This window comes from Thunnus albacares, chromosome 6, assembly GCF_914725855.1.
Source record: "Thunnus albacares chromosome 6, fThuAlb1.1, whole genome shotgun sequence".
Taxonomy (NCBI): domain Eukaryota; kingdom Metazoa; phylum Chordata; class Actinopteri; order Scombriformes; family Scombridae; genus Thunnus; species Thunnus albacares.
In genome coordinates, this window is record NC_058111.1 from 19,700,227 (window position 1) to 19,726,243 (window position 26,017).

Sequence of the window (26,017 nt, forward strand, 5' to 3'; positions counted from 1 at the left end):
TCTGTACTTTATATCTGTGAATCATGCAGTTCTAGGATTTGTAGGCTTACGACATCATGAGAAAGTCTTAATTCCCGTCATTACAGTTTTGGGAGAGCCCTTGTGGTCACTATACTTGTTGTACACATCATACAGATCACTGTAATAATATAGTGGTCAGTGTCCTCTCATCTTGTGAAAACTTTTCCATTTGACAATAGAATTTTTTCCATTTAACTCCTGTGGTATTTTTAGACTTTTACATTGGCAAATAGATTGGTCTCCTTCCATGATGATGATCATGGTATTTTTAGTGAGTGGAAACAATGTCAGCTGCAGTAAAGAAAATAACAATACAAATAGGGAGGTTTACATTGATCTGCTTGGTAACACGGATGCTGGCCTGATGGACAAAACAACACTGTAGATTGTTGAATGTCACAAGGTTTGTTCCTCTATAAGAGCTGACAGAGGAGAACAGAGTGGAAACAAATACTAAATCTCTGATACATATTCTCAAAGACAAAAACTGGCAATGACGATACTAATCTTGGGAGCGGTACGGGGAGTTAACTGTCGTAAGCTTACTCACTCACTCATTCTTACCCTGCGTCTAGACAGCAAGCATTTCAGATGCGCTTTTCACGTACATGTCACATGCAATAGATTTTTTAATTTGTCTGCGCCGGCTCCATGCAGGCCTGCGTCTCAGCCACATCTCACAGGCATAACCACAATCTGAAGCGTTCATTTACACTTCAAGTTTATTTTCCTCTATTTTACGCAAGTCACTACAGTCATATGTAGTGGGCTCTAACCACTTCCAACGCGTGGGTGACCTATGCTCAACACTGCACCTGAATGCCTCCAGAGTAGACAGAGACGGAGCACTCACTGCTGCTACTGCTCTGCTGACATGCTGCTCATGCTACATTTGCTAACATCTAGACACAAGGTTAGAGTCACCTTTTGTTAGATTCAAACCAACAGAAGCCCTGGCAGTTTTGTCAAACTTTTCCTGCAAAAGTTTATGTCACTTATTAGTGGATTATGAGTGTGATGCTGGCTTCAAAAGGTCCCAAAACTCCAACTGACTCCCCACCATTCAAAATGTGTCAACTTCTCTCTAGAAATACTGAGTCAACTATTTTTTTTAACAAGTGTCAATGACTAGATGGCCCTCTGCTGGTGGTCATTTTGGAAATCATTGCTCCTTTAATAAGATTTGAAGACCAATAGTAGCTTTGATGTCTGCCATGTGGGTGTTGATTGACAGCTGTGATTGACAGTCCGTTCACCTGCTGCTCTTGCAATATTTCATTATGAGTTAATGCTACTTACTTTAGCACAGTTTAGCTGAAGTAGCTAACGTTAGCCCAAATGTGCACCTCTTAATGTTCCCAGTGAGCTAACATTCGCTTCAGTCAGAGGTAGCAGCACCCAGCACTATTTGGATAGTCCAATAAGGAGTGCTTGGTGTTGCTCCAAACAGAAAAGATGATGCTGACCAAAAGCAGCAGCTCTGGGATTCTAACTGGTTCCAATGCAAACCAACAGGTGATGTCACACATGAAGTGTGTAAGTTTGAATATACCTTTCTGCAGCTGATATTCAATATTGTAGGAATGACCAAAATGAATCCGAGCTTGACTATAAGTTGGCAAATGGCTTTTTCTCAGCCAACACCAAGTGTATTTCAGTGTTTTTTGGCCTTACAGACACAAATAAGTTCAAGATTGACCTTCTATTGACAGAACTAAGCAATAGCACATTCCTTTAAGCTTGTCAAGCACCAGCATGAAGGGTCCCAGCTGCTGTCCTCATGCTGTGCACTCAGCTTTGCTCAGACCCGCATAGCACACATTCCTCACTGACTCACCAACCTTATGAGTCTGTGTGTGTATGTGTGCGCGTGCGTGTTTGTGTGTGTGACAGAGAGCATGTGCGTGTGTCCATCTCTCTACCTCTTTTACTCTAGTCCCTCACTCACTCTCTCAATCACACAGCATAGACCTGTGTGTGTGTGTGTGTGTGTGTGTGTGTGTGTGTGTGTGTGTGTGTGTGTTGTCTGTCATATAAACAACTCAGTGACTCAGTCCATTATATAATGTAGCCTGCCCAGCCACTATTTTAACTGCCAGTCAAAACAGTCAAAACCTCTTCATGAACTAAAGTTCATACTGAATCAAGAATCATGGATTTCTCCACGTTGTGTATGTCTTTAAACACAGCATATAATAACTGTTTTCTTTATTGTTTAAACACACAAGCCAGCATGGAGATAAAAGTAGGCTGTTTTCTCACTGTACCCACATACACAAAAACACACACTGGTGCCTGCATCATTTCCTGCCACAAACTGAAAACAGGTTTCACCTGCTTATGTCATAAGACCTCGCCTTTCTCAAACTTAAGCAATGCCAGGCCACACCCAAAAACTCGTCTTCAGGCCTTATATGCACAGAAAAACACACACAAAGGCAGATGCACACTAGCACATTGGTGGTATATCAATATGATGAAGCATGTTGTTTTTTAATGTCAGGCGATGCTTTGATCCATGCTGTTTTTCTCTATCACCTATAATTCCTTCTGTACACAGTTATTATATGCTTTTGCATGTGCAGCCTATGTGTATTTCACTGCAGAAGTAACCTTGGTTACTATCTTACTAACACATCAGTGATCAACAGTACTGTAGCCATTTTCCTGTCACTGTAAAAATGATAAATGTCAGGGTTTTCTATTGTGATCACAATGCTTCTCTGTGGTGTGTGTGTGTACGCATGTATGACACGTTTTGTGTGAATGACAGCATGTGTGTAGGTGTTGAATTCACAGCATTTTGACCCAGTTAGCATCACAAAGAAGGTGTTGGTGCTTTTAATGTCTTGTTGACAGATTGGAGACAGTGCACAGAAAATGAACATAGACTGTGGATTTTGTTCCAGGATTACTAATAAAAATATGTTTGCCAGGTTGGCCTGGTGGCCACATTTGACTCACTTTTCTCAACAGCTGAAGTTTTCTTGTACAGTGTTTAGAGCTCCAGATCAAAGTCACAACAACAGAGAACTTCAGTACTTCACACATAATCACACAGCAAAGACGACAAGCATCTACTGCTGCCTTTGTGAAGCTGAAGTGATGAAGTTAAACTGCACTGTCACTGTCACTTGACAGGTATGACTCGACAAACCTGATCAACGTTTTTTTGAACATACAGTACAGGGTCTACTGTATGAAGAAAATAGTGAGAACAAATGACAAGGAGATTTTGCTGTTGAACTATTATAATACTTGTATCATGTCACAACATTTGCACTTACAACACCTTTCTTCTCCCGAACTCTGAAATACAGACTAAAAGACAGACGTGTACTGTAATATGTGAGGTTTTTTTTTCTTTTACAATAATGGAACAAGGAATGAGATAAGGCAATGACTTTTGTTGTAAATATATCTATTTGAAAATTGTTCAACTAATCTGCCACATGGAGCCATATTTCAATCCTGTATAGTCAAATAAATACTCTTGTAATAAATATACTAACCCTGCATCTCTCTGAAGGGTTTGCATTTATGCATCTGTATGTACACAATTAATGTTGATAATGTATATTGCAAGCTATATACTTGTCTGTAAGTGTGATATGGCACATCAGTCCTAACCTGAATATTAACATGACATTTCTTAAGTTTCTTTGGTAACAACATAACACCATTCTTTTCTGAAGCTGTGACTTAAAATATATTCCTCCCCTTAGTCATGTTACGTTGTTATTATTTGTGAACTTAGACGACAAACAGAATTATGGTGTGACATTGTTTGCAAAGAACTGAATATGAGGTAAATTCTAAATTTGTGACAACTGCAGAACCACAGCAACTCCCCCAAATGGGTATTTTTCTAATTTTTTTTATTTATAAAGAGGATCTGGAATGTGATGAACATGATCTTGTGTTTTTACCACCTATGTGACACACCCACACGCACACTACTTTCCCATTACATCTTTACACCTCCATACCGTTTCACACACTTTACAAGAGAGTCTTTCAAATGTGAAGAGTGAGCAGCGGTGGACAGAATGTGAGAGAGATTGTATGTGAGTTACAGCTGAGGTCCTATGTGTTTGCGAGGGTGTGTGTGTGTGTGTGTGTGTGTGTGTACACCCGTGTGTGTCAATAGTGGTGTAGTGGGAAATACAAAGTGTATGTGAGAGGGAGGAAGAGAGCTGACGGACTGAACAGAGGACAGAGGAGTTTCAGTGTCTCTAGGTCTCCCCATGTTAGTGACTTATTTATTTAGACCTCCCATCTCTTTGGTCAAATAATACTATGAAGTAAACAATCTGAATATACCTCGCAGTGTGCCTCTCTGTTAGAATAGCGTACTCTCACTTTCTTACATATACATGCATGTGTGTTATGTATGTGTTATGTCTCTTCCTTCTTTTCTCTTCCACACAAATGTGCACCTGCTTCCCAAAAAGATTGTCAAGTGTAACAAATGTAAATCTAAAAGTATGAAACTGCCATGAGTTGAAAGCAAAGCACTCTCCACGTTCTGTATTTCTCTATCATAACTTCCAACTCCTTTTATCAACATTTTTACTGTCTTCATTTCTCAAGGCTACTCTCATAACAACCACATGTCAAATATACTGTATATACAAATAATCCTATTTGCTCATTATTATAAACAGTATAATCTATCTACTATCAGAATCATAGCCTATCTTGAAGTCTATGATCTCACCATAAACTCACTTGCAATATCATAAATTTAGAATGTTTTTGCATGCGTCATTGTTGATGCCACATTATCCTGAGTTATAATACGCTAATTAATTGAATAATTACATTTTATTGTCTTGCTGTTGACTCTCATGGTTGAAATGTTACATAAAAACACATCCAGGGAGTCCGATATTTATGCTCTTCAACAATAGACAGTTCTTTGAGTCTTTGCACTTAGAAACATGAGAATTTATAATGATGAGTTTAACACAGCAGCAACTAAACAGCCTAGTGGTTCTCATTACTTTTAACTGGTGACTTTAAAGACAAATATGCAGTAACACTGAGCTCATTTAGGAGAGAGAGACAAAGAGGAAGGAATTGACAACTACTGCTCTGTCAGCCAGCTGTGCTGCATGTGTGAGTTCTGAAATAGAAACACTTAGAGGTTCATATGTAGAAAATCAAACTCTCTCTGTCAGCTCTTGCGTATTATTATGATCATAGCCAAGACACATCTGCGAAACTCCCTTCTTCCCTCATTCTGATCTCTCCCTCTTACTGTGTGTGTGTGTGTGTGTGTTTTGTTCCCGCAGCGAAGCCAAGAACATACTTTTCCTTTTAAAGAAACAGTCAGGAGAGACAGAGTTAGAGAGAGAAAGCTTGAGGCAGAATAAATACCTCCATGGCATACAGAAAGAAAGGTAGAGCCATTATAAGTGGATAAGGGTTATAAAAAAAGAGGTTTTATCAGTAGAGTACGGCATGCAGTCAAGCAGCACTGAAGGATGGAAGAGAAGATAGTGGCACAACATCACAGAGGGAGACGGGGAATGACGCAGAAGATGATGATTGTTAGGCTCCAAATATGCTGTTAATGAAACATTATGACATTTACAGGAGGCAAGCCTGAAATATTTCAGTCGAGTCCAAATCTGCTTTTAGGTCACATCAATTACTGCACTGATGTCACTGCTACTAGACAAAATAATTTTAATAATGTCTTGGTCTGCTACATGGTGAGGGTATGATGATAAAGTGTTCTCCTAGGGACATAAAGGAATGTGATGTCAGAAAAATCCAACATTAATCACAGTTTTTTGGGTTTTTTTCTTTTAAGTGAAGTTCAGTAAAATTTGTACTATCTTGCCCATGATGGTTTCCTAAAGTCTTATCTTTGTTCCTGATGCTGCTGTGTGACTTCAACCTGCCATCTCAGGTTTTAATCTACGCTATCTTGAAGTTCACCACAAGACTCTCTAAGACCAGAGGAACAGGGCAAAACTACAAAAGCCCATCATTTCCATATACTCCTGCAGCACACTTCCTTGTTTTACAGGGTTATAGAATGATAAATGATGGCGAAATGCCCTGAAACCAGTATTGAATATACAGAATACCAGGCAGGTTTATTACTGGTCATTTATCAGTTCAGATCAGTGAGGCCTTATTGTTTTGCTTTGTTTTGATCCAAACACATGTTGTCAAACCACATAACAAAGTAAAATATGTTCATTAAGTCCATAAAAACTAATAATATGCAGTACATGGGATGGATCAACTAATTTCTGATAACAGATATAAAGTGAGAAGAGAAAAAAAGAATGAGGGAAAGTGATGTGTATTACAGTATAAAGAAGAAATGTCCTGCACAAACAAAATTGCTTTTTGACGGTCACGTATTCTCCTGGCAGTTCTGCGAGAACTACTATTTTATGAGATTTTGAACAAACGCAACCCTTGGACGGAAAGGAAAGACTAATTTCTGGGGAAAATTTGGGGGGAAGTTCCCTTTCTTATTTTTGTCTGTCTATAAGAAAACTGATCTCTGTCTGCATTTCATCTATTTTATTTATTTCCCAACATTTGAGTGTATTTGATGAGGGAAAATATAACAAAAAAAAAAAAAAAGTAAAATAATATTACAATAATGCTTATAATACAATAATTGCTACATGATTTCTAATGTGTGAATGCATTTCTCATCTGCATTCATATTAAATTGGTTAGAGGTTCAAATATTTAATGGAAGTATTGCAAGTATTACTGTTTTTTTCAGGTCATTAATAATACAGATAAATATAGCTATAAAAAGCCCCGTAAGCCCTCAGAAAACATTTCAAAATATTCATCTATTTTTCATCTCCTCTCCTCCTCCTCTTCTCTGTTCTTTCCCACAGGCAGATACACTTTATCACCATGGGCTTTTTGCGTTGCACTGATTATCACATTTAAACATTCATGGGGCAATTCTACGAAAATCCACTACCAAAACCTTGACACTCTCTCTCTATAATGTGACAATTATGACAGTGTTGTGATGTACAATTTTAATTTTCTTTCGCCTTTCCAGGGATGTTTTTCACCTTTCGTCTAATTCAAGAGCAAACTTCTGGGGGAGTTTCACCCTGAGCTCGAGCTCATTTCCTGGAAGTTACTCCAGCCTGCAGTTCAGAACATTTTGTTTCATTTTCCGACTGTGGCTTCCCGTCTATCCCTCCCCCCTCATTCTTCTGCCTCTCTGCAACCTGACCCCATTTCCGTGTGAGAAGGAAGCAAGCGTGTGTTTCTGGAAAAGTGGGAAGGGAAATGAAGGAGGAGGGAAAAAAACAAGGTTTTGAGAAATAGTACAACTTAAGAGAATTCATTAAGAGTCTCAGCGGGAGTTGACACACATGCTGAAGGCCAAATAAAATAAACAGATGAAGGTATGGAGCAAGTTAAGGAAGAAAAGTTAGGAGCTGACATGCCCAGCTCTTTGTATTCTATTCTGTAACAACATTATTGCTCAATACTGAAGAGTTTGTGATAAAAGCGTTGAAAGGTCAGACTCTTAAAATCTCTCCCAATAGACTGCAAAGATTTCCTGTGACTAATCTAAAGTCTTTCCTGGGACTAGATACATGTATAACTATTACATATACAATAACATCCTTTTCTGTTTTTGGACTCAAAACCGGCAACAGGCTGGAGCAGGCAATTTTCCATTCAGTCATAATGGATGGCATTGCTGTTTTTGTTCCTCGTAGTACTTTAGTGAAGTCAGTTCTGCTTACCACTCCGTCACAATGGCCATAAACAAACTTTTCATTTTATTTTACAAACAAACTTTTCATTCAGCTGTAATGCAAATCCATGTTACAGCGCTTTGTTTAAAGTCACCAAATGTACAATTTTGCTCATCCTTTCTTTTTTAAATTCTTTTTTGCAGACAATATACATTTGAGTGTTATTGGTAGCAGTGAAATCTGTCCATGTCCTTCCAACTTTGGCAAAGGAACACCATGATTAAATAGTTCCAAAAATAAAACATCTGCTGAGATCTTGCAGCTAAACGTGGAGCTCAGTGGACACAGGATGAAACCTGGAGAGCAGCCATGGAGGCAGTGCTCATACTCCACACGCCACAGGGCCAGCACAGCGGGAAAACACCTCCACACTGAATGAGTCACAGTGTAGCGACAGATGCAGATATCGCCTGACAACACACAGTGTTGTCCTTGACCTAAGAGAGAGAACCTGTACACACACACACACACACACACACACACACACACACAGAGGGTTAGGTCACTAACTTGCTGATATAAGCATTTGCTGTGCCAGAATGCATGAGGTTTTTACAGGACAGCTCAGTATGTTACGCAGAGAGAGAGTCAGACTCTGTGAAACCTATTTGTTACCATTATTATGTTTTATATATGTTTGCTCTCGGATGTATGGAAACAACTAGATAAACTCCGTAATCCCAAGTAGCAATTCCTCTCAAAAGTCAGGAATAGACCTCCAAAATTTGCACTTTAACACTTTGCATTATCAACTTTTAGTATACACAGAATTAGAATGGATGAAATAATCATCATCATCATAATCATCATCACCATCATAATTATAATAATCATAATAAACTTTATTTATACAGCACAAAGTTACAAAGTCCTTTACATGGTAAAAAAATCTAAGCACTAAAATGAGGCAGTAAAATCTGACAATTAAAATAAAATATAATAAAACTATAAAATATCTCTAGTAGAAGATTAAAAATAATAATTATTATAACAGTTAAAAAGAACAGTGGTAATAAAATAGATAAGACATGCTGGAAATAAGTAATAATAAAATAAAAGAGTGATTTAAAAGATGTCACTGACTTTGCAAGCCTCAGATCTTTAGACAGGGACTTCCAGAGCTGAATGGCCTTTACTGCAGAAGCCCGGTCACCTTGACTCAGGAACAGCCAGAATGACTCTGATTGAAGGTCTGACTCTGTGCTCAGGGTTGTAGAGGACAAGTAATAACTTAGCAATGTAGCTGGACTCTAAGCCATGAAGTGCTTTAAAGGTAATCAGTAAAATCTTAAAATCAATTCTAAAACTGACTGGTAACCAGTTAAGAGAGGCTGAAACAACAATGATATGATCTTTCAATTCAATTCAGCTCAGTTTGATTTATTTAGTGCCAAATCATAACAAAAGTTATCTCAGGACATTTATCACATAGAGCAGGTCAAGACTGTACTCTTTAACCCAACAATTCCCAATAATATCCCCATGAGCAAGCACTTGGCGATAACGGCAAGGAAAAACTCCCCTTTAACAGGAAGAAACCTCTTCTCTTGTCTTCTCGCATTTCTTAAAAGCCAAGCAGCTGCGTTTTGAACCAGCTGAAGGCATGAGATCATTTTCTGGCTTAACCGTGAATACAATGAATCAAAATAATCCAAATGAGATGATATAAGAGCGTGTATGATCTTCTCAAGATCAGGGCAAGAGAGAATGTATATTGGAACAAAGTATATTCCTGCACAACAAAGATGACATTTGAGATTCATAAAAAGACATCCACAGGTTTATCTAATTCTGCATAGGTGGAAAGAATAACCTCAACCATTTGAAGCCAAATAATCTTGATCGATTAAACTAGATAAGCTTCGGTACACAAAGTAGTACATTATGTGCTTATTTTGAGTACTAGTGTTGCAAAATCGCTCAAGGAGCTCCATCTGGCAACACAACTCCAAAAATTTTCTCTTGCACAAGAAGTTGAAAAAAAAAATCACATTACTTCTTTCTCTTTCACTTATTATTTGACGCGCAGAACTTGACAGGTAAAGAAAGGAAACCCAAGATTTATTGCCAAAACCTCCGCAGCACCCACATGACTAGGCCTGTAACGACTTTTATTGGAACTAATGTTAGATGAGACATGAACCAAAGATGTTTTATTTATTTATTTTTAACATCCGGCTGCATTTTTATGACTGACCAAAGAGTGGAAATATATTTGTCTTCCAATCAGAAGATCAAATCAATCCCACACAGGCATTGGATTTGTTTCGTGCCACAATCCTTCACAGTCAGTTTGAAGGATTGTGGCATAAAGCTGATTTGTCTACATCTGTAAAGTGCCTGTTTGTTCCTTAAGGGGGAAAAAACTTCACACTGAGAAATTTGTTTGGGATCTAGATGAGAAATGTATGACTCTCCAGAGAAAACACCCTTTCAGAATAGAAACACACACACACACACGTTCCAGATTTCACTCTGTTACAAGAAACCACCTCTTTTGACTCCACTGAGGCAAAAAAGCCAATAAGCAACTTTTAAGCTTAATGCTGGAAAAACACAAATTTGTAATATTATCTGAGATTGCAGTCGCTGCTCTCATAGCAAAAGTTTAGGACAGAATTTGAATTATTGTTATGTTTATTTGAACATCTGTCTTTTGACAGAGTTTGGCCTACAGAAGAAATTCCTCCAAAACCACACTCTGGGGGAAACTGATAGAAGAAGCCAGATATTTCCTCATAATTGATGAGCTTTGCAAAAAATATATTTAAATATAATCTAAAACACTCTTATACACTTAAACTTATATTTTGTACATATGTACACTTACATTTGCCTGCCAAGGACTTGCAACATTGTTGAATAATCCCTTCAAATTTTCTGTTTTAGTATGTTAAAAAAAGTCAAATGTTTGGTTTTCTATCAGGTTTTCTATCGGGTACTGAAGTATCAACTTAATACCAACATAATACAATAGATCATTTGACAGGAAGTCTTGAAAGTGTTGTATATCCTTGGCTGGCATGAATCATTACAGTTTTTTGGACCCAGCACCTGGCTGAGAAAGATGTGTGTGTGTGTGTGTGTGTGTGTGTGTGTGTGTGTGTGTGTGTGTGTGTGTGTGTGTGTGTGTGTGTGTGTGTGTGTGTGTGTGTTTTGCACACTGGTCACACTCACATTTGTATACATTTGCACTGCTTATGTGTTGCATTGTGCCTAATCCTGCCTTGAGAAGAAACCCTGCGGAAACAAGTCTAACCAGTCCAGCATCATGCTGATCTGTGCCACAGGCTAAACCCTTTTTGCTGTGTACATCGCTAACCACCTCAGTTCACAGTCTGACTTCCACGGAACAGAGACTTCTTCAGGTGGAAAATTTTGGTGACCTTTGACATTGGGTTGACAGCCTCATGCCTTTATTATCCCTTATAATTATGGAAAATGTATAATGTTTTTATTCATATAGAGGTTCTCATTTATAATTGAATAATGCTCCAACTTGATTCTGTCTTTTCATAACTTGTTTTTATTTAATTTTCTTCTTGTTTCTTCTGAAGCTGTGATATCGCCTTTGTTGTTCTGTAGTAGTTGAAATTCTGTTTTAAAATGAACAATCATTATATTATTAACACCTAAACCAGCATTTATGAAATTGAGTTAAAATGGACATGACTGGCCACAGTCATCATATACTACCGAGAAGAGGATCTGACACCCTTTCAGTAACAACAGAGCTGTTTTTTCTCACAGACTCATGACTGGAATGAAAGGATGAGAACATACCAACCAAGGAAAAATGTTTCGAAATATATACTCTAATCAGTTTACTACATTAATCATGCAATTGCTGCTTTCATAACTCCTACCTCTTGAAATAAATGTGCGCAGTAGCATTGAAGAAACCAGTATAGGCTTGGTCAAATGACTTATTCGTAGAAATACAGGTCAGTATTTCACACTTGAGAAAGGAAAACACCGGACGAGGATTGCCAAATGCTTGTTTTGTGTTTCCCTGTTGCTCTTAAACGCTGACACATACACAAAAAATTCTGACCAGTCATCATATGCTGGCCAGATTACTGGCAATGACACTCATACTGTACTCAGCATATAGGCTGATGTAAACAGAGAGACAGTCGGTTATTTCTACATGCAGGGGTTTTTATAATTATCTAACTCACTGCTACAGCATACCGCATCAGGGACAGGAGTATATACCAACTCTAAGTTTTTTATTTATTTGAGTTTGAGTTGAGTTTATTTAAGTTGTTCTTTATCATTATGGAATGTAGCTAACTGTCATGTGTTATGCTACTGTTTTATGCATATGTATTATGTTTTGTACATAAGATATGTTGTTTTATTCTAGTTTAGGATGCTTTTTAAACTTAACCTGGGACAACAACAAATAAATTAGCCTTGTAGGCTAACTCTGCCTCATTTATAATATAAAATAATAACATAAATTATAAAATAATGATTTCCAAAGTCCACAGCCGCTATCAAATTATCCTACATGCAAAAAAAGTCCTTATCTGTTAGATATTAAATAAAGGTGGTGACTCTGTGTCAGGCAGATACTTTCCCCAGCCATGTCAACATGGGCTGCTGACCAACTTAAACTACTGACTCACTTTCTCCCCCCCCCACTCCCTCCTTCCATATCTCCTTTTTCTTCACAGCCACCCCTCCATCTCTCTCTATCCTAAAGAATCGCCTGATAAAAACACAAGCATGAGAAGCTCGGGCTCATTACATTTCTGCGGTGGCCATGTTAGCTCTACAAACCTGCTCCACGGCTGTTGCTAAGTAACTGTTGAGCCCGTGCCCACTTGTGTGTGCAATGTTTGGCATGTCACCATAGCAATGTTACAGAGGGCATGGTTAAATATTTGCAAACTATCACTTATTAGAAGCATAGACCGGTCAAACTGTGTAGGTGAACCTGGGCCTGGGATAGGGAAGGAAATGAAAAAAGAAAGGCAACAGAAAGGAAAGAGACAAGAAGATAAGAGCATAACAAGAGTTATGTTATACTGTATATTCTACAAATATCATATATTTCAAAAATAAAATCTCAAAGGATAACAGAAATGAATTACAGTAATTTAATTTTAAGATCTACTGTGTCTACATACATATCTGCATTATTATTACCATCGTCATTAGCATAAGTTTTGTTTCAGCATTATGGAAACCTTGACAGCCTCTGGGCGTCTTCTGTGTATGTTGACCTCATTTGACTGTCATTATGACCTATATGATGATTACTAGAAACTTTGAAGCCATCCAGACTGAGTCAGACCCCTGAAAACTTCCCCTCAAATTCTCATCTATTGGGGTTGAACAGCTTGAATAGCTCTTATTTTCCCTTTTGCCAGGACTCCCTCTGAGGGATAAAAATACACCAGGACAGTTAATACAACTTCTTTTAAGGAATTCATTCAAAATGGCAATTTTAGTTCAGCTGTGAGACAAAATTTTATGAAGTTGCGGCATTAAATATACTACAATATTATACATTTAAGATATTCAACAGGCATATTAATGGTCACTTTTACAATATCATCAGAATCAGTCAATTTATTATAACTAAGTATTGTACTTAAGTATAATTTTGGGGTTCTTGTACTTTCCTTGAGTATTTTCTTATTATTCCAGATGTCTACTGCACTACATTTCAGAGGAAAATACTTTTTTCACTACAAAACATGTTATAAAATACAACAAACTGTTACACATTGAACAATCCAACAGTATAATCAGAATTAGCTCCAGCTCAACTACAGTAAAATGCTACTTCCGCATTAATGCATCGCTTCTCTTGATACTTTTGATACATTTTGTTGATAATAGTTCTGTACTTCACTTTCACTTAAAACTCAACATTTAATAGGCTGAGGCTGGAAGACTAACTTGACTTGACGGTGATTTTATGTATGTTTTTAACATACATAAAATCACCTGGCTTCCTGATGCAGTTCCATGTAACAGCAGATGCTACGTGGTTGATAAAGGTAAACACAGGCCTATTTTAGTTAATGATCCATCTATACAGCTTAGCCACATTACACAGTCACAGTACAAAGCACACTGAAGGGATGGGTGCTATACATTATACAACCTGTTGTAGGTCATATATAGCACACATATATCAAACTTACAACAGCTAGTCTCTTCTTCTCTGTCATCTTTAAGCATTTCTTTCTACAATATTAAGTTGTTTCTATTACTTTTCATGCCAAAGACATAAAAAAAATCAATTACATTCTATTCTAAGTGGTCACAGAAAAACAGTGTTTCAATTTGGTTTTATGGAATAATAAGATTTTCATATTAAAGTTCATGTGACGAGAGGGAACTTATTTGCTTTATGGGTTCATCCCAATAGAAAATTTAATTACGCAGAGTGAATGGTTTGCTATCAAGTGCTACAAAGTCTGGACTTTCCAGACTCCCTGTACTATGCTGTCCCTGCACATTTACATGACAAAATACACATCATTTATAGGTTCTCAAGATGAGAAATTCATGCTTGAGGTTCTTAACATTTGAGGTTTAACCACTTCAAGGTTCTAGATGTGTGACTGTTGTTATAGATGAGTCTCAGCCTTGCAACCTGTTACCCCCTTTGCTCATGTTACATGCTTTCCCACAGCCTACACATATTTACACTCTCTTTTTAAAAAAATAACCGATGCGGCATTGTGCAATCAAGTCCTAACATGTTAGAAAGCAACATGTGCATTGGAAAAGAAGGAGAAAAACCCCAGTGGAAAACTTGGCAATAAGTGTTCACTCACTTAGTCACCGAGGGGAGAAGAAAAAAAAACACAAGCTGGAAGCCACCATCAGCAGGAATGCTCCTTTAAGCCGTGCTTGTGTGTGTTTGCATGCAAGAAATGTACGAGTGTGTGTTCGCTAGTGCCCCTCCCTGTTAGGGTGACTTTCCATACAACTGAAGCCAGAGACAGAACAGAAACAAGTAGTGCGTGGTAACCACAACACACACACACACACACACACACACACACACACACACACACACACACACACACACACACACAAACACAAACTATGTGCCCTCCTTACCTCTGTGCCAGTTTATTGGCCTGGTGAGAAAAAAGTCTGAAGGAAGTAGAGGGGAAAGAGAAGAGAAAGAGGGAGAGATTTTTACCACACCCATGTAGACAACCTCATAAAATATTTTTCAGAGTACTTAATGCTGTCAGGTTAATATTTAGATAAGTTATTTAGTATATCTAGCTGCAGTTATTAATAGCTGAACATGAGAGGCCTGTTTGGTCAATCTGTCCGCATAAGAGGCCTGTGAGTTGTAATGGTGGCACATGACAGTTTGTGTAACTCTCACTCACATTTAGAAGGAAATAGTTACAATCTGGCATCCACTAGAGCACAATTATATCATATTTTGAACTAAAAAAAAGATGTTTAGTGCATTTTATCAGTTCAATCAGCAGATAGGTAATCGCATTTTTTTTTTAATTTAAAAATATACCATGATTAGTTTTAAAAAAGACGATAATCATACCATTAATTCTGGGAAAAAAAAGTTTGAGTGTATGCAAACTCAAGGTCCTGACTGCTAAGAGTGACACACATGTGAAGAGAATAATCATGTCGAGAAACAAAAGTACAGTGAGAGCAGGGAGAACATGGACATGATGTGGTTGTAAGGTCACAGTGAAACTACAGTTATATCATACCTCAATGTTTCTCGAAGCAGAAGTGGGAAGTTATTTAGTATATTTGCAATATATAATAATACTTCACTAAACTATAATCCTCCACTGTTTCAATTGTGTAGTTCCATTTTGCGAGAGTTTATATTTTCAGTCCAGCGCAGTTGTGCAATATCTGAATACAGTAAGTAATTTTCCATTCAACAGCAGATAAGCATATAAAATGAGATTAGAGGTAAGAGGCCTCCTCCAATTTAAAATACTTCTTAATGTATTAATAATTCAACACTTCAAGTGGAACTACTGCTTAGAAGATAGAACATCTTCCTAATATTTACTTTTACAAAGCAAAGGATTTCTCTATTGTGGTATTGTTACTTTTATTGAAGGATTTGGAAACTTAAAGTAAGAATTGGCAGCCAAATATTTCCTGTCTTCAAAATTGCTACATATCAATCAGTCATCGTCATTCCTTTGCGTCATTGGTTTTATGGTCAAGAGGACTGATCACATTTACAGGACCCAAAGCAAAATTAACTGCCTACATTGTATAATAAGTCAAATAATATTTTGTTTCACTTTAAGACATCAAGGCATACTGTTTATGAGTTAACTGCACAGCACATTTCTATGCCTTTCCTGTGCAGTTTGAGAATCCTTGTGCATGTACTTTTTTGGCCTCAGGTTGACTCTGGCATTTTTTTTCTAGCGGCACCCTTCTTCTTCTGTTTACCATCATCACGCATTACCACTAATTAACTAATACTGCAGTGACTCTTCCACATTTGTACAACATTTATTAGAAGGTTTGTGTTTGTGTCATTACCAGCATTAAACATGACTCATGTGAGTGGGTGACACATGCAGCAGCAGCAGCAGCAGCAGCAGCAGCAGAAGATAATGACTCCTGATTTGCTGATATCAGCACAACAGCAGATCCTATAGATATGCAGACACACATCAGATAAATTATTTGCCCACTGTTCACTGGGTCGGGGTGGGGGGGGGGTCCTTTTTTTTATCTTTCTTCGTCACTCTTACCATCATTTCCCCTTTATCTCATTGCTTTATCACAATAATCTCTTATTATCATGTGTTCGTTAAGCTTCTGATTTAATTTATGAATCATCAATACACGCAGTAGTAAAGGTATGGGCCAATAAAGAGTCAGTGACACAACTTTGCTCAGATAATAAAGCAATTATAAGCTGTATCATTAATTGACTGATGGGGGGCACTGTTCTGAACCCCTATGAGAAGCACAACAAAAACCATAACAGCTCACCATACAAACCAGTGGAGAAAAAGACACTAGCCACAAACAATAATCCTCTGGTTACAACACTGTCAGTTTTGTTTGTGAAGTTTATTTGACATTTGAAGATTAAGAATGATGTGTGCCTTATTTCAGCCATACAGTTAAAAGTGTGATGAGGTTGTGAATCTTCCATCAAAACATCCTCAAAAATATAAATAGTAAAGTGATATCATGGTTGTAAGAGTGCTGCCGACCACAGTGCTGAGTAAAAATGATTGAATACAGATGGCAAATGAGAGTCCAGTGTTCAGGTCAGTTCTGTTTAGATTGTTTGGCTCTGCTGTTTATTTCACTCACCTCTATCTTGTTTTCAGCACAAAGGTTTCTGCCTTCAACTAATCAATAGTTGTGTTCTGTGAACTGTTTCGGTGCTCTGGTGGAATATTCTAAATCTGTTGTAATCATAACAGAAACTGAGGGAAATAAGGGGAAATATAGTCATATGTATTCTGGTAAACAACAACATACAGTAATACATCCTCTCCCCCCTGTGGGTAAAAAACACTCAGAAACTATACAGTGCTGCCTGTGATCCCGGACAAGATGATTTACAATAGTTCCTGAAAACCTGCCATTAGTCATAGAAATGTATATACTGTAAATATATGATTACGTGTTCATGTATAGACAGAAAATCCCTTCCTCACTTGTTATGTTGGATGAAAAGGATCAGTGTACAGGTCTAAACAAACAACCCTCTTTGCCACTTCACATCTGGGTGCTTTAGATCCTGAAAAATTTCACAGAGCTGAAATGATTTACCACTCTGCAGAAAACCTCTCATCATTCATAGGAGTGAACATACAGAATGAGAATAGAAAAAACAAGTAATAAGCCTAGATGGAGAGCTTGCATGAGACCTATGTAAATAAGCCACTTTGCCTTCACATGCCTACGAAACTGAAACATTTCACACAGCCAGCTAAAAATACACAGTTTTCTTTCTTGTCTTTCTTTTTTTTTTGTGTGTGTGTGTGTGTGCGTGTGTGTGTGTGTGTGTTTTACTCCACGCCCATTGTGAGCTCACTGAAACTTGAGGCAGAGGGAGTGTCAAACGGGAACATAGCGAATGGAAACTCCTCCCAAACTTGTAGGAGGAGTTTCTGAGGCTATAAAACGCGTCAACACCACACAGACTTAACTTGACTTGATTCTGGACACAGGTATCAAACAGTGATCTGTGGTTCCGAGCTGAAAGCTGCTTCTTTTGTACAAAGGGGTAAAGCATGTCCGAAATGCTTGACATCTTCACAAAGGTGAGTCAAAGTTTATGAATTTATCGTTTTGTTTTGGAAAAAGAAGAGAAATAGCTTCTTAAACTTGGGGTGGATTAGCTCTGTAACTCCTCTCCCAAAGTGGTTGTTTGTTTGTTTATTGTTTCGCATTTTGTTCCTGTGTGAATCACTGATTTGACAGTAAAATCCTTGGGTTGAACAGAGATTTAGCCTCAGAGGAATACTTCAGTTTAAAGAGATAATGAGATAAGGGAGACAGTCAGTGCTGAGTTGTTTGTTTCTTGAATTCCAATCTTCCAGTATCTGAATAATGCATGAGAAACAGAAAACAGGCACAATTATCTACATTTAATCTGTATTTTCTGATTGGATGTAAATGGAAGATAAAGGTTATATAACCTCTAGTACTGTTTCTTAATTATTTTGTTTTGACATTTTTTGTATGCAAGCATTCTTCAAAAAACGTGATTATTTTTATAAGAAATGAAAGGTTTTAAATATGAATATATGCTCCAGAATTAGTTATTTATTGCTCTAACTTGAAAACTCTAACTTGAAATACATTTGTTGTAGAAAGTAGCATTAAAAGTATAAATATTCAACATGTATTGCTTTGAAATGAAAAGTATTATCTGTGTAGTAATTATTTCAATCATCTGTAGCAGAACTTACTGAACCTGGCCCTGGATGATGCCTTGGTCCCGACACAGTCTCAACTCAAAGTCCCAGGGCAGAGTCGGCTGAACCGGTCAGCCTCCTTCTTCTCTGCCCCCTCCCCCCCTCCTTCCTCAAGCCACAGCTTGAGCACCGAGCATGTTAACAATGACGACAACAGTAGCCCTTTTTGGCCATCCAACATCTGGAGCCAGGCCCCTGTCTCCAAACCAAAACAGCTGCCCTTCCGGCCCGACCGCTCCATGAGCCTTACCGAGTCCAGCAGCACCCTGCTCTCCTCTTTCGGACAGCTCAAGAACCTGGAGGCCTTTCCCTCAAGCCCTGCTACTACTGTGGCTCCCCCACCAGGCTTCCCTCCCTCATCCAACCTGCCAGCCCAGCTCCCACCTCTGCTGTCCTCTAACCGTTACAAGACTGAGCTGTGCCGTGGCTTCCAGGAGACTGGTAGCTGCAAGTATGGCAATAAGTGTCAGTTCGCTCATGGTGAAGCAGAGCTACGTGGACTTTACCGCCACCCTAAGTACAAGACGGAGCCATGCAGAACCTTCTACAACTTTGGGTACTGCCCGTATGGCTCACGCTGCCACTTCATCCATGAGGAGAAAATCAGCGGAGGTCCGTTACCATCTGCCAAATTCCAGAATCAGCGACAGCCAACTCCCACAACAACCAGTGGTCAGAATCCACGCCACCAGCTCCGCCAGAGCGTCAGCTTTGCCGGGTTCCTGGGTTCCTCACGCAGCTCACCTCCTCCGTCATTCCCTTCATCCTTTAATGATCCTAACCTGGGGTTCAGTCGTGCTCCCTCCGTTTCTCCACCTCCTGCAGAACTCCTCTCCCCAGTGTTTGGTGACTCCCAGCAATGGGAGGCAGCAGCATTCCAGTTTAACAGCCATCAGACCCGTGCCAGCACCGGAGACATCCACAACATTCCTCTCATCCTGGAGCCAAAGGCCTCACGCTGTGTGTGCGGCCATGGAAATAACCTTTCTGCTCTAAACAGCAACAACAGCAGAGTCTTCTCCAGCATAGATGACGGGCACCACCAGGACAGCAACACTCTGTGTGCAGGTCCAGGAGGATTCATCAAGCCTCCTGGACTCCAGCGTTTCTCCTCTGAGGACTCCCTGGAGGACAGCTACAGCAGCAGCAGTGGAGGTTCCAGTGGAACCGAGTCTCCAACATTTGATGGGTCAGCCACCAAGAGGCTCACCGTGTTTGAGCGTCTGTCCCTGTCTGACTAAGTGGATCCAAAGGGAAAGAACAGAAGAGAATGGACACACATTGTCAACATAACTAACAATGTCTGTCTATCTGGACTTTCTTCAGAACCACAACTGATCAGGACAAGTCAACTTCTGATGACACAATAACACTTAAAGTTCTTAATTTATGTTTGTAACAGTGGAACTTTTCTTGGACAAACTACACATACTGAGATGATTTTAGTACCCAAATGTTATCACTCTATTTTTATACTTAAAACATTTTGTAGCCAAATAGACCTTTGTATGTGGTCTTCCATAAGAATTAACTCATCTGCAGATCTTGACAGTACCAGCAATTAGTCTGCATTATAGTTACCGTAAATCTGTAGTGATCAAAATGGCTTATCGGTAGTGATAATCACTCATTCCTGTGCCTTAAATATTCTCCCTGCCTCACAGGCTATTCACTCTCAGTGCCATGAACAGTATGTTTGATTCAGTAGCCTTCATCAGTGAGCCTGACGTGTCACTGATTCCATTTTATTTGTGAAATGCACTTTACAGCTAATTCAAACAGGAGAAACTGTCTCCTAGTAGCATTCAACCAAAGCTTCATACTTCACTCTGTTGTGTGTGTGTGTGTGTGTGTGTGTGTGTGTGTGTGTGTGTGCGTGCGTGCGCGTGCATGTGTGTATACATGCGTGAGTGTGTGTGTGTGTGTGTGTGCGCGCGTGTGTGTGATTTTTCTAAGACCTGGGGGGCAAACAAATATAAGTTTCAGAATGCTGAAAGATCAAAGTGTGCTAATAGAAAAATATGTCATGGAGTTAAGATCTGAATAACTGACACACTTTAACATTCTGTAATCATTGCTGGTTTGTAAATTGCACCCCATCTTTTATTGTCCCCTGTTTGTTTGACAGCCTGGTTCAGGGATTTTAACACCGCAGTATTCCTTTTGGTTATTGGTTGCCTTGCGTTGTTTAAATTAAACTAATATATTTATTATGATATTTATTTGTGTTTTAAAGAAAAAAAATGTATTTTGTATTTTATTTATGGGAAACGTCTGTGAAATACCAATGTGAGAAAAAGCAGAAAAAAAGAGAATCTTATATTTTTAATTGCCTGAAAGGGAGTAAATAAATTTCAGAATAAAGAAATGAATGTATTCTGCCTTCTTTTGACTCATTTGTTATTCAGCCAGGATTAGATATGCCCTCTAAATAAGAGCCACTTACATAACCCATAGAAAACACACTTGTTATAATTTACAGCCTAACACACACAGTTTAGCAATCACTCATAGTGGCTTTTAGAGATTTGTGACATATTTAAGGATATAGTCTGTGGGTAGAGAGGTCATGCTGAATGTTATTCAGACCAACATGCAATTTAATTGATGTGTTGATACAGTCAACAATACTTTTTCAGACTCTCAAGGAATCTGTTCAAGGTTCTTTGACAAAATCTAACAGCACTATTTATTTAGTAATGTGATTATCAATTATTGTATTATAACTACTTTGATTTTGCTTGATAGTTGCAAATCTATTCAAGGATAATTCAGGACACCATAATGTCAACTTTATACTGTTAGTGAGTCCTTGGTGTTCCTTTTTTCACTTCTCCATACATTTAACTAATCTATTCTGTTCCATTACGTTCTCAACGTTATTGTATTCTGATCTGATAAACAGAAAAAGAAGAAGAAAAACCTTTCAATGTGGAATTTGGGAGTCTTCTCTCTTCCTTCTCTGTTTCTCTCCCTTACAGTGTTTTGTGGCATACAGTGTCTTTGTTGTGTATACAGTGCAGAGAACAGCATCACCCCACGTAGTTGCACGAACACACTGCTTTTCAAGCCCAGGTAGAATCTGGAATATTGTTGAGACAGGGAAGTCAAGGCAATAATACTGCAAATTTACTACAAATTCAGCTATATGTGCATGATTTTAAACTAAACATGTACCTGTATGTCTAAACTCCCACAGATGACAATAAATGTCAGGTCCAAAAACTTAGTTTACAAGCAGGCTCAATCATTTAGAAACCTAAAAATATGGAAATTCCTGACACTTTCTTGATCTGTTGCATCAGAGGCCCACAGTCATGGAGAAGACAATAACCCAGGGACAGAATTTTACAGACTTATGGAATTTCATAACATTATAAAATCTTGTTTAGAGTACAACAGTCAGTGCAGCACTTCGGAAGTTTGGTCTAAATGACAGAGATGCCGATAGAGCCACAATTCTTCTTCAGCATCCCTCCTTGTTGAACAACATCCCTGAATCCTATAGTGGAATACATCTGTGAAAACTCTATTTCTGCAAGGAATTCATACGACTCATACCTGAAAATAGCCTCACTGGCAACAGACTGGATGACTTGACTTTAGTCATTTACACACACTCCTCAACCAACTGAGCTTGTGTAAAAGGATGGGGAAGAATAGGGGAAAATCCCAACAATCCAGATCTCCATCCAGAGCTGATGTATCACCAAAAACTCACAGCTGTAATCAGTACAGCAAGGCCTTTTACAGAATATTGATTATATTTAGTTTGAGTCAGTCATTTAGAAACTCTTTTAAACATGATTTAACTTTGGCATGATGATGTATTTTGTTTAAACTATTTAGACTTTTTTCTCTGGACCATAACATCTGGAGAAGGTTATGGGGCTGGAGGTTTTCTACTTCACTGGAAATTTACAGCTGCTGTCATTTCCAGCTTTCAACCCGTTGGACTGATCGCCTCTGCTTCCTGAGCTGAATTGCCAGCGTTCAGAGTCTAATTGACAGAAACTATCACAGATCTGGGATTGTGCAAGACGTACTTACAAGTTAAGCAGAAGTTCATGAAAATACCCTGTTGCAACTTCCACTTTATACTCCCAGTGCACTCTTATGTGTTGAGCAACCAGCCACAGCAGGCACCTCCCATCATACTGTCAAAGCATTGGATTCTGTGAAATCTAGAAAAAGTAAAGAAAAACACTTTATACAGTAATGGGCTTGTATTCGTCTAAAATGTGTTTGAGACATCTTATACATCTCACTCAGAAATGACAACATTGTACAACAATAACTAATCTCTTGCTGTTTACACTATTGTGAAGCAAAATATTGTGATTGAAATCTTAAGCAGATAATAATTAGCAACAGACATTTTAAAGTAACGAGTAAGTAAGTAAAGATAAGATGAATATCGCTCCAGAAGTCCGTGTTTGTGTTTTTTATGTCAGATTTCAAAGGAACATGGGGGGGCTGATTTTGTAAGATGTTTAAATGCCTAAGCAATGGCCACGGGAAGTTTTTGTTTTCATTCCAATGATGTGACTGCTTCCTAGAAAGTTGTATCACTCTTATTCTGTAACATCATAAGCATATTGTAGAAATCTGGTTTTACACCTCAGCTGTTTGGTTCAATTCAAATAAACTCTACATGTTTTCCCTTTGAGTCTGGTTCATTTAAACTGCTTCCAACACTGGCACTGGAACTCTGTTGAAGACCAAACAACTGCACCAAGACCGCCGGAAAGGGAAAGTCTCATTCTGCTTCCATGCAAATTCTGGTGTGGTTCGTTTGTTGTGAGAGCACATGGCAGCCCTACCACAGGGTTCTGTGACAGTGGATATGTGATACTTGTATGCACTGAAAATCTAAGATAGTTCCAATAAATACATAAGGAATTATTAAACAAAAATAAATACTCAAACTACATCCTCTCCTGTACACCCACTCACATTATTTTCCCCACAGCATCCTATTTCCCCTATCATACAAGGCGCTCTGTCTCATCATCATTTATGACGGATAACATCCATTTATCGTCTCAACTAATAATACCAATGACTATTGCTTGATTCATTTTATTTTGCCTCTGACCACCAGAAAGGATGAAAAGACCACAAGCTTGTTTTTGTACAATGAATTAGTTACGTGTCAGTCCACGTGGACTCATGTTTTCAATACTGAGCACAAAATATATGAGTATACTTAAAGGGAACAATGCATTTTTTTCTTTAGTCTAGACCAAGTAACTGAACTACACCCTTGGTTCACCCATTATAATGTCTACCACATATAGTTTGTGGTTTCTTCTATACCAGTGTTGTTAAGATATACTGTGTTCAGTTTGAGACCCACATGTCTTTTGATCTTGTGATTTTTGCTTATTTTTCATGTTCATGCTAGAATAATGTTTGGTCAAGACCTGTATCACAGCTTGACTCATGCCAAGCCACATTTGACACAAATAGAAAAGGGCTGTTGAGCTCAAAACTAAGCTATATCAAGACTATAATGACACTAGTAAAGCTGTATTTGTGTTCCTTTTTTCCTTTAAAAGTTAAAATACAGCTGAAGTATGCTTAATAAATGCGAACAACATACTTTTAGATGCGTTTTAGACACTAAGTGAACCTCAGCTATGGCTAGTACTGTGCATTGTCTTTACTAAGTTAAAAAAAAACAACAACCTTGTTCCCCTTTGGACCAATGGCAGGATGTGTTGCTATGGCAATGGACAATGACCACAAAGTGTAAACAGCAAAGACAAAAAGAAGGGACCAGTGTGTGTTTGTATGTTCACAAATATTAACTTCCCAGCCTGTTCTATAAGACCAGGCTGGTTAAAGTTCACCAAACTATGCTGCTCTTACCTGGAAAATTGTTGCAAAAGAAAAAGGAGAACACCACCAAAGTTAGATTTATTATTCCTCTGCCAAAACAGCTCCATCTACATTCATTATGTGACTTTTAAGTACATTATACATATACAAATCCTCAAACAATCAGCTGGAAAGTATGGAAAAGTGACTTCTTGCACAGCATGTTAACATGGAATCAAGCTTTAATGAAACTGGAAAATTAAAACAAGTTTTTGATGCAGCTTTAAGTGTGTGTAACTCGTAACTCTTGTGAATGTGTTTTGGCATCACGGCTTAGGCTCTTGATTTTCTGGAGAGTACTTAAATTTGACTTGAAAAACACTGGTTCATTTTTGTCAATCTTAACAAAGGCCTAACATTACCACCACCCTCTGTGGAACCGTCCGTTAATGATCAACCACAAAACTGCTGCTTTCAAAACTCTATGTCACCTGATCCTGAGCCCTGTACACATAACACACATACACAAACACACACACACACACACACCTTAGAGATAAAGTTCAAAGCTGGGTGGAGATCTATTAAAGCAATTATATAGTATGTAGTCTAAAGATGAGAACAGAGATACTCATACAAAGAGACTTATGCAATAGCAACAAAAGGACAAAACAGGCACTGATGCATGTCATAATCACAAACAGACTAGTGATAGAGAAGTAAATGGTAGAATACCAGAGAGTTTGCTTTAAGGAGACATCATTATGAGTAGTAGTTAACCGTTTTTATGTAACACTCACTGACTCAGAACAGGTAAGAACCCACAAGCATGACACAGAAATGATCAAGTAAGAAATCGTAGTTCACAAGGTTCATTGCAGTAAACAGGCAAGGGTCAGAAAGCAAACTAAACCGGCAGGGATCAGGCAAAGAAGCAGGGTCCAGGGAATCAAGCTGGAGACCAGATGGGAAGCTTAGTGTAATGCAAAAGACAGTCTGGTGAGGAACTAGTGGAGATGAGGTGACAGCATGGCATGAGGGAGTGGCAGGATCTGAAATGACAGGAGAATTAGTAACCATGAAAACAGATGAGTAGGCTGAATGAATGAAGTATGACAAGTATACAGGGAGATCAGGAAGGATTCATGACAGAAGCCTTGTTGGAGAAGGAAAATGACCCTGGCCACCCAAGAATGGCAAGCTAACCAGGATGAATGTCCCCACTGCAGAACCTGAGCGTTTACATTGGCTGGCACAATAAGGAGGTTATCAGGGTGAGTGCTGGGAGATGGGTGGCTAGTAAGAGAGTCCTTTACCTTTTGCTCCACCTCCCAGGCAACCACAACAACTATTGGGGAGGAATCTCCTCTGGCTGTGAAGGATAGCCCTCAGCTTGGTAGAAGCAAGATAGGGTATCCGGTTTGGTGTTCTTAGATCCTGGATGGTATGAAAGAGAAAAGTCAAATCGAT

General features: G+C 38.6%; 1 protein-coding gene and 2 long non-coding RNA genes across 4 annotated transcripts; 2 read left to right on the forward strand and 1 right to left on the reverse strand.

Moving 5' to 3' along the window:
• The first annotated feature begins 1,994 nt into the window (after positions 1-1,994).
• On the forward strand, positions 1,995-21,100 carry LOC122983740. Its single transcript, XR_006403756.1, has 2 exons — positions 1,995-2,045; positions 20,636-21,100. It is a non-coding gene; the product is annotated as an uncharacterized LOC122983740 (long non-coding RNA).
• Positions 7,792-15,077, reverse strand: LOC122983741. The gene is made up of 3 exons (XR_006403757.1): positions 14,883-15,077; positions 8,874-8,988; positions 7,792-8,241 (listed from the first exon to the last, which is right to left on the reverse strand). It is a non-coding gene; the product is annotated as an uncharacterized LOC122983741 (long non-coding RNA).
• zgc:162730 (uncharacterized protein LOC564559 homolog) lies at positions 17,933-21,100 on the forward strand. Of its 2 annotated transcripts, none has more exons than XM_044353809.1 (2): positions 17,933-18,067; positions 18,709-21,100. In XM_044353809.1, the coding sequence occupies exons 1-2, from the start codon at positions 18,038-18,040 to the stop codon at positions 19,963-19,965; spliced, it is 1,287 nt and encodes a 428-aa protein (XP_044209744.1). In that variant the 5' UTR covers positions 17,933-18,037; the 3' UTR covers positions 19,966-21,100. The 2 variants fall into 2 exon arrangements, with proteins under 2 accessions (XP_044209744.1, XP_044209745.1); XM_044353810.1 differs by having other exon boundaries at positions 17,934-18,067; positions 18,712-21,100.
• Positions 21,101-26,017: the final 4,917 nt, after the last annotated feature.